The sequence below is a fragment of the Oncorhynchus kisutch genome, unplaced genomic scaffold (genome assembly GCF_002021735.2).
Source record: "Oncorhynchus kisutch isolate 150728-3 unplaced genomic scaffold, Okis_V2 Okis06b-Okis10b_hom, whole genome shotgun sequence".
In the NCBI taxonomy this organism is placed as follows: Eukaryota; Metazoa; Chordata; class Actinopteri; order Salmoniformes; family Salmonidae; genus Oncorhynchus; species Oncorhynchus kisutch.
Window position 1 is genome coordinate 11,422,893 of NW_022261983.1, and position 10,000 is coordinate 11,432,892.

General features: G+C 46.1%; 1 protein-coding gene across 1 annotated transcript in view; it reads right to left on the reverse strand.

Annotated features, from left to right (window-relative positions):
- The window catches only part of LOC109886419 (protein sidekick-2-like), a 192,703-nt gene that overhangs the window by 19,216 nt on the left and 163,487 nt on the right, over positions 1-10,000 (reverse strand). Inside the window, exon 6 of the mRNA XM_031813746.1 lies at positions 1,449-1,560. Within this exon, the coding sequence (XP_031669606.1) occupies positions 1,449-1,560 (112 nt within the window). The remainder of the gene's footprint in view (positions 1-1,448; positions 1,561-10,000) is intronic.

Genomic DNA, 10,000 nt, shown 5'->3' on the forward strand with positions numbered 1-10,000 from the left:
GGGAAGGGAGACAGAGAGAGAGGGGGAGGGAAGGGAGACAGAGAGAGAGGGGGAGGGAAGGAGACAGAGAGAGAGAGGGGGAGGGAAGGGAGACAGAGAGAGAGAGCGGGAGGGAAGGGAGACAGAGAGAGAGAGAGGGAGGGAAGGGAGGACAGAGAGAGAGAGGGAGGGAAGGGAGACAGAGAGAGAGAGAGGGAGGGAAGGAGACAGAGAGAGAGAGGGAGGGAAGGGAGACAGAGAGAGAGAGGGAGGGAAGGGAGACAGAGAGAGAGAGCGGGAGGGAAGGAGACAGAGAGAGAGAGCGGGAGGGAAGGGAGACAGAGAGAGAGAGGGAGGGAAGGGAGACAGAGAGAGAGAGGGAGGGAAGGGAGACAGAGAGAGAGAGGGGGAGGGAAGGGAGACAGAGAGAGAGAGCGGGAGGGGGAGAGAGAGACAGAGAGAGAGAGGGAGGGGAGGGAGACAGAGAGAGAGGGGGAGGGGAGGGAGACAGAGAGAGAGGGGAGGGAGGGAGACAGAGAGAGAGAGGGAGGGAAGGGAGACAGAGAGAGAGAGCGGAGCGGGAGGGAAGGGAGACAGAGAGAGAGAGCGGGAGGGAAGGGAGACAGAGAGAGAGAGAGCGGGAGGGAAGGGAGACAGAGAGAGAGAGAGGGAGGGAAGGGAGACAGAAGGAGAGAGAGGGAGGGAAGGGAGACAGAGAGAGAGAGCGGGAGGGAAGGGAGACAGAGAGAGAGAGAGAGAGGGAAGGGAGAAGAGAGAGGGAGGGGGGAGAGAGAGACAGAGAGAGAGAGGGAGGGGAGAGAGAGACAGAGAGAGAGAGGGAGGAGAGAGACAGAGAGAGAGAGGGAGGGGAGAGAGAGACAGAGAGAGAGAGGGAGAGAGAGACAGAGAGAGAGAGGGAGAGAGAGAGAGAGAGAGAGAGAGAGAGGGAGAGAGAGAGAGGGAGAGAGAGAGAGGGAGAGAGAGGGAGAGAGAGGGAGAGAGAGACAGAGAGAGAGAGGGAGAGAGAGAGAGGGAGAGAGAGGGAGAGAGAGACAGAGAGAGAGAGAGGGAGAGAGAGAGAGAAAGTGTATTAATATGATTCAAATTCTGTTTCAAGGTTGTGAGGCATTGACAGAGCACCGTAATACATCTGTCATACTGATCAAGTCTTTGAATTGGCCATAATGGTTTGGATTCAGAGCAGAGATAAGGAGAGGAGGAGAAGAATGGAGAGGCAGGAAAGACTGAGAGGAGAGGAGGAGGAGGGGAGGAGAGAAGAGAGGAGAGGAGGAGGAGGGGAGGAGAGAAGAAAAGCATTGAATAGGACAGATGAACAATTTTCTAAAAGAGACCCAAACAAAAGACATTAGGTGACAGAGAAATGTGACAGACTTGGTCTCTCTGTGTGTGTGTCTGTGTGTGTGTGTCTGTGTGTGTGTGTGTGTGTGTGTGTGTGTGTGTTCACTCACCTAGCATTGGCCACACACTCCATAATGACATCATTCCTCCCTGCGTTCACACTGGTGTTCTTAGGAGGGATGATGATGGTGGGGGTGATGGGGTCCACAGGCCCCCCCACGTCTACACACACACACACACACACACACAAGCATGATTAGAAAAGCATATGGGTCATGGCCAGTTCTCCCTTGTAAAATAGATTGTATATCTCAGTCAGACTTTACAGTTTAAATAATAGAAACGGGTGAACAACAACAGCTCCTGCCTGGATTGTCCATACAGCACTCTCATCATTCATCAACATATAGTTCCTATACTGTCATTCATCAACATATAGTTCCTATACTGTCATTCATCAACATATAGTTCCTATACTCTCCTCATTCATCAACATATAGTTCCTATACTCTAATCATTCATCAACATATAGTTCCTATACTGTCATTCATCAACATATAGTTCCTATACTGTCATTCATCAACATATAGTTCCTATACTCTCATCATTCATCAACATATAGTTCCTATACTCTCATCATTCATCAACATATAGTTCCTATACTCTCCTCATTCATCAACATATAGTTCCTATACTCTAATCATTCATCAACATATAGTTCCTATACTGTCATTCATCAACATATAGTTCCTATACTCTCCTCATTCATCAACATATAGTTCCTATACTGTCATTCATCAACATATAGTTCCTATACTCTCATCATTCATCAACATATAGTTCCTATACTGTCATTCATCAACATATAGTTCCTATACTCTCCTCATTCATCAACATATAGTTCCTATACTGTCATTCATCAACATATAGTTCCTATACTCTCATCATTCATCAACATATAGTTCCTATACTGTCATTCAATAACATATAGTTCCTATCCTGTCATGCATCAACATATAGTTCCTATACTCTCATCATTCATCAACATATAGTTCCTATACTGTCATTCATCAACATATAGTTCCTATACTCTCATCATTCAATAACATATAGTTCCTATACTGTCATTCATCAACATAAAGTTCCTATACTCTCATCATTCAATAACAGATAGTTCCTATACTCTCATCATTCATCAAGGGATAGTTCCTATACTCTCATCATTCATCAAGAGATAGTTCCTATACTCTCATCATTCAATAACATATAGTTCCTATACTCTCATCATTCATCAAGAGATAGTTCCTATACTCTCATCATTCATCAAGAGATAGTTCCTATACTCTCATCATTCAATAACATATAGTTCCTATACTCTCATCATTCATCAAGAGACAGTTCCTATACTCTCATCATTCATCAAGAGATAGTTCCTATACTCTCATCATTCAATAACATATAGTTCCTATACTCTCATCATTCAATAACATATAGTTCCTATACTGTCATTCATCAACAGAAAGTTCCTATACTCTCATCATTCAATAACATATAGTTCCTATTCTGTCATTCATCAACAGATAGTTCCTATACTCTCATCATTCAATAACATATAGTTCCTATACTGTCATTCATCAACAGATAGTTCCTATACTCTCATCGTTCAACCAAGATGGCATAGCAGTTCAGACGTCTTTTTGTCCTCGTCTTGTCCTGTGTATATATATATATATATTTACAACTTTTTTCACATACATTTTATTTTTATTTTCCATCAACTCATCTTCAAAACACTCTCCTGCAACCCGCCTCACCAATGTATATTTATAAAGTATTATTTACCTCAAATCTGTAATCCTCCAAGAAGCTAGCCTGAAACTAGCCAGAAGCTAATCCAGAAGCTAGCCTGAAACTAGCCAGAAGCTAATCCAGAAGCTAGTTCAGAAGCTAATCCAGAAGCTAGTTCAGAAGCTAATCCAGAAGCTAGTTCAGAAGCTAATCCAGAAACTAGCCAGAAGCTAATCCAGAAGCTAATCCAGAAGCTAGTTCAGAAGCTAGTTAGCTTCTTTACTGGCAAATCGTTAGTAATCAGCTAACCACGGTTTGTGGTCATCAGCTATCCTTTAGCTCGAAAATCTATCACCAGTTTTGTACGGCGCAGCGCGGCTCGGAACGGAACACACCGGACCAATTTTTCTCTCCATGTCCCTGGATTTCAACTGCTCTCTGGACATTCATACCCGGATCTCACAGCTAGCTAGCTGCTATCCATGTGACTATCGGCTTTCGTCGATTCCGGAGCAAACATCAATTATTCCGGAGCTAGCCAGCTCCGTCAATCACTCATGAGTTCCATCAATCACTCCTGGGCTGCAGTCACCTATCCGGACCCGTTTTACTGCCTACGCGGAGCCCCACCGGGCCTTCACAACTGGACTGCCGACGTTATCTACCCGAAGGAGATCCGGCTGGCTCCTCCGTCGCGACGTTACCTGAACGCCCATCTGCGGCCTGCTAACCGTTAGCTGTCTTACCGGCTGCTATCTGAATAGACAATCGGACAATTTATTTATTTTTATTATTATTATGTTTTCTTCTTGGGCCTCTATAACTATATCTATTGTTTTTATTTTGGTTGTTGTTGTGTGATTTGGGATGAATCCCCTCTACCACACGGAACCCCACTAATCTACTGACGGAACGCAAGAGGTGGCTAACAACAGACCTCCATCCTATGCTAGCTTGCTGGCTGGCCTGGCTGGCCTGGCTAGCTGTCTAAATCGCCGTGACCCCCAACCAACCTCTCCACTCACTGGACCCTTTTGATCACTCGACTAAGCATGCCTCTCCTTAATGTCAATATGTCTTGTCCATTGCTGTTCTGGTTAGTGTTTATTGGCTTATTTCACTGTAGAGCCTCTAGTCCTGCTCACTATACCTTATCCAACCTATTAGTTCCACCACCCACACATGCAATGACATCTCCTGGTTTCAATGATGTTTCTAGAGACAATATCTCTCTCTTCATCACTCAATACCTAGGTTTACCTCCACTGTATTCACATCCTACCATACCTTTGTCTGTACATTATACCTTGATGCTATTTTATCGCCCCCAGAAACCTCCTTTTACTCTCTGTTCCAGACGTTCTAGACGACCAATTCTTATTGCTTTTAGCCGCACCCTTATTCTACTCCTCCTATGTTCCTCTGGCGATGTAGAGGTGAATCCAGGCCCTGCAGTGCCTAGCTCCACTCCTATTCCCCAGGCGCTCTCTTTTGACGACTTCTGTAACCGTAATAGCCTTGGTTTCATGCATGTTAACATTAGAAGCCTCCTCCCTAAGTTTGTTCTATTCACTGCTTTAGCACACTCTGCCAACCCGGATGTTCTAGCTGTGTCTGAATCCTGGCTTAGGAAGACCACCAAAAATTCAGAAATTTTAATTCCAAACTACAACCTTTTCAGACAAGATATAACTGCCAAAGGGGGCTGTGTTGCAATCTACTGCAAAGATAGCCTGCAGAGTTCTGTCCGACTATCCAGGTCTGTACCCAAACAATTTGAACTTTAAAAATTTAAAAATCCACCTCTCTAAAAACAAGTCTCTCACCGTTGCCGCCTGCTATAGACCACCCTCTGCCCCCAGCTGTGCTCTGGACACTGGACACCATATGTGAACTGATTGCCCCCCATCTATCTTCAGAGCTCGTGCTGCTAGGAGACCTAAACTGGAACATGCTTAACACCCCAGCCATCCTACAATCTAAACTTGATACCCTCAATCTCACACAAATTATCAATGAACCTACCAGGTACCTCCCCAAAGCCTTAAACACGGGCACCCTCATAGATATCATCCTAACCAACTTCCCCTCTAAATACACCTCTGCTGTCTTCAACCAAGATCTCAGCGATCACTGCCTCATTGCCTGCATCCGTAATGGGTCAGCGGTCAAACGACCTCCACTCATCACTGTAAAACGCTCCCTGAAACACTTCAGCGAGCAAGCCTTTCTAATCGACCTGGCCGGGGTATCCTGGAAGGATATTGATCTCATCCCGTCAGTAGAGGATGCCTGGATATATTTTTTAAATGCCTTCCTAACCATCTTAAATAAACATGCCCCATTCAAGAAATGTAGAACCAGGAACAGATATAGCCCTTGGTTCTCCCCAGACCTGACTGCCCTTAACCAACACAAAAACATCCTATGGCGTTCTGCATTAGCATCGATAGTATGCAGCTGTTCAGGGAAGCCAGAAACCATTATACATAAGCAGTTAGAAAAGCCAAGGCTCTTCAAGCAGAAATGTGCTTCCGGGAACACTAACTCAAAAAAGTTCTGGGACACTGTAAAGTCCATGGAGAATAAGAACACCTCCTCCCAGCTGCCCACTGCACTGAAGATAGGAAACACTGTCACCACTGATAAATCCACCATAATTGAGAATTTCAATAAGCATTTTTCTACGGCTGGCCATGCTTTCCACCTGGCTACTCCTACCCCGGTCAACAGCCCTGCACACCCCACAGCAACTCGCCCAAGCCTTCCCCATTTCTCCTTCTCCCAAATCCATTCAGCTGATGTTCTGAAAGAGCTGCAAAATCTGGACCCCTACAAATCAGCCGGGCTAGACAATCTGGACCCTTTCTTTCTAAAATTATCTGCCGAAATTGTTGCCACCCCTATTACTAGCCTGTTCAACCTCACTTTCGTGTCGTCTGAGATTCCCAAAGATTGGAAAGCAGCTGCGGTCATCCCCCTCTTCAAAGGGGGGACACTCTTGACCCAAACTGCTACAGACCTATATCTATCCTACCATGCCTTTCTAAGGTCTTCGAAAGCCAAGTCAACAAACAGATTACCGACCATTTCGAATCTCACCATACCTTCTCTGCTATGCAATCTGGTTTCAGAGCTGGTCATGGGTGCACCTCAGCCATGCTCAAGGTCCTAAACAATACCTTAACCGCCATCGATAAGAAACATTACTGTGCAGCCGTATTCATTGATCTGGCCAAGGCTTTCGACTCTGTCAATCACCACATCCTCATCGGCAGACTCGACAGCCTTGGTTTCTCAAATGATTGCCTCGCCTGGTTCACCAACTACTTCTCTGATAGAGTTCAGTGGGTCAAATCGGAGGGTCTGCTGTCCGGACCTCTGGCAGTCTCTATGGGGGTGCCACAGGGTTCAATTCTTGGACCGACTCTCTTCTCTGTATACATCAATGAGGTCGCTCTTGCTGCTGGTGAGTCCCTGATCCACCTCTACGCAGACGACACCATTCTGTATACTTCCGGCCCTTCTTTGGACACTGTGTTAACAACCCTCCACGTTTTGTCACCAAAGACCCATGTACTACCCACCATTGCGACCTGTACGCTCTCGTTGGCTGGCCCTCGCTTCATACTCGTCGCCAAACCCACTGGCTCCATGTCATCTACAAGACCCTGCTAGGTAAAGTCCCATTGTAGGATTTTTTATGAATTTATTTGCAAATTATGGTGGAAAATAAGTATTTGGTCAATAACAAAAGTTTATCTCAATACTTTGTTATATACCCTTTGTTGGCAATGACAGAGGTCAAACGTTTTCTGTAAGTCTTCACAAGGTTTTCACACACTGTTGCTGGTATTTTGGCCCATTCCTCCATGCAGATCTCCTCTAGAGCAGTGATGTTTTGGGGCTGTTGCTGGGCAACACGGACTTTCAACTCCCTCCAAAGATTTTCTATGGGGTTGAGATCTGGAGACTGGCTAGGCCACTCCAGGACCTTGAAGTACTTCTTACGAAGCCACTCCTTCGTTGCCCGGGCGGTGTGTTTGGGATCCTTGTCATGCTGAAAGACCCAGCCACGTTTCATCTTCAATGCCCTTGCTGATGGAAGGAGGTTTTCACTCAAAATCTCACGATACATGGCCCCATTCATTCTTTCCTTTACACGGATCAGTCGTCCTGGTCCCTTTGCAGAAAACAGCCCCAAAGCATGATGTTTCCACCCCCATGCTTCACAGTAGGTATGGTGTTCTTGGGATGCAACTCAGCATTCTTTGTCCAAACACGACGAGTTGAGTTTTTACCAAAAAGTTATATTTTGGTTTCATCTGACCATATGATATTCTCCCAATCTTCAAATCAAATCAAATCAAATTTATTTATATAGCCCTTCGTACATCAGCTGATATCTCAAAGTGCTGTACAGAAACCCAGCCTAAAACCCCAAACAGCAAGCAATGCAGGTGTAGAAGCACGGTGGCTAGGAAAAACTCCCTAGAAAGGCCAATACCTAGGAAGAAACCTAGAGAGGAACCAGGCTATGTGGGGTGGCCAGTCCTCTTCTGGCTGTGCCGGGTGGAGATTATAACAGAACATGGCCAAGATGTTCAAATGTTCATAAATGACCAGCATGGTCGAATAATAATAAGGCAGAACAGTTGAAACTAGAGCAGCAGCACAGTCAGGTGGAAGTTGAAACTGGAGCAGCAGCATGGCCAGGTGGACTGGGGACAGCAAGGAGTCATCATGTCAGGTAGTCCTGGGGCATGGTCCTAGGGCTCAGGTCCTCCGAGAGAGAGAAAGAAAGAGAGAAGGAGAGAATTAGAGAACGCACACTTAGATTCACACAGGACACCGAATAGGACAGGAGAAGTACTCCAGATATAACAAACTGACCCCAGCCCCCCGACACATAAACTACTGCAGCATAAATACTGGAGGCTGAGACAGGAGGGGTCAGGAGACACTGTGGCCGCATCCGAGGACACCCCCGGACAGGGCCAAACAGGAAGGATATAACCCCACCCACTTTGCCAAAGCACAGCCCCCACACCACTAGAGGGATATCTTCAACCACCAACTTACCATCCTGAGACAAGGCTGAGTATAGCCCACAAAGATCTCCGCCACGGCACAACCCAAGGGGGGGGGCGCCAACCCAGACAGGATGACCACAACAGTGAATCAACCCACTCAGGTGACGCACCCCCTCCAGGGACGGCATGAGAGAGCCCCAGCAAGCCAGTGACTCAGCCCCTGTAATAGGGTTAGAGGCAGAGAATCCCAGTGGAAAGAGGGGAACCGGCCAGGCAGAGACAGCAAGGGCGGTTCGTTGCTCCAGAGCCTTTCCGTTCACCTTCCCACTCCTGGGCCAGACTACACTCAATCATATGACCCACTGAAGAGATGAGTCTTCAGTAAGGACTTAAAGGTTGAGACCGAGTTTGCGTCTCTGACATGGGTAGGCAGACCGTTCCATAAAAATGGAGCTCTATAGGAGAAAGCCCTGCCTCCAGCTGTTTGCTTAGAAATTCTAGGGACACGTCTGGTACTGCTTGATTTGAGTCCCTGGCGGCGTAGTGTGTTACTGATGGTAGGCTTTGTTACTTTGGTCCCAGCTCTCTGCAGGTCATTCACTAGGTCCCACTGTGTGGTTCTGGGATTTTTTGCTCACCGTTCTTGTGATCATTTTGACCCCACAGGGTCAGATCTTGCGTGGAGCCCCAGATCGAGGGAGATTATCAGTGGTCTTGTATGTCTTCCATTTCCTAATAATTGCTCCCACAGTTGATTTCTTCAAACCAAGCTGCTTACCTATTGCAGATTCAGTCTTCCCAGCCTGGTGCAGGTCTACAATTTTGTTTCTGGTGTCCTTTGACAGCTCTTTGGTCTTGGCCATAGTGGAGTTTGGAGTGTGAGTTTGGAGTGGGACTGTTTGAGGTTGTGGACAGGTGTCTTTTATACTGATAACAAGTTCAAACAGGTGCCATTAATACAGGTAACGAGTGGAGGACAGAGGAGCCTCTTAAAGAAGAAGTTACAGGTCTGTGAGAGCCAGAAATCTAGCTTGTTTGTAGGTGACCAAATACTTATTTTCCACCATAATTTGCAAATAAATTCATAAAAAATCCTACAAAATCCTACATATATATCGTGAGGTCCCTGTCTCTCTGTGTTCCCCTCCCACATTTCCTGGGAGCAGCCTCAACCTGTGTCAACCAAGCTGCTAGGAACTAGCGGTGACAAAATCAGTACAGTTACATATCGGATATTATTTTGCCGATTATATCTTATCGTATCGTTTTAACAATATGGCAGTATTCATTTTGCGCTAGTTTGCTGTACCTGCACCAAAACTGCAGTATTTTTCCTTCATAAATTGTTCTCCATCTTCTTTTTAAACAGGGAGAACCTTTCCTTTCACCATGTTTATGACCATGACTGAGAAAAACTCATTTAGTCACGTCTCTCTCTCGTCTCTCTCTCTTTCATCTCTCTCTCGTCTCTCTCTCGTCTCTCTCTCTCGTCTCTCTCTCATCTCTCTCTCGTCTCTCTCTCTCGTCTCTCTCTCGTCTCTCTCTCGTCTCTCTCATCTCTCTCGTCTCTCTCTCGTCTCTCTCTTATCACAATAAATATCGTAGGCACCTAAGTGTGGTGATGATATCATACCGTGAGGTCCCTGGCAATTCCCAGCCCTACCAGGAACCATTATATTGTTTAATTGAGATAAACATAGCAGGAAGTGATTCAATGCAGAGCCATCATTCAGCCTGTTCCACAGAGCCTTGCAGCCCTGCAAACAACCATCGATTCACTGGCCTCAATCAGAGATCTCTCTCTCCATCTCATCTCATTTCTCCCTGCCTCGAGGGGTTCT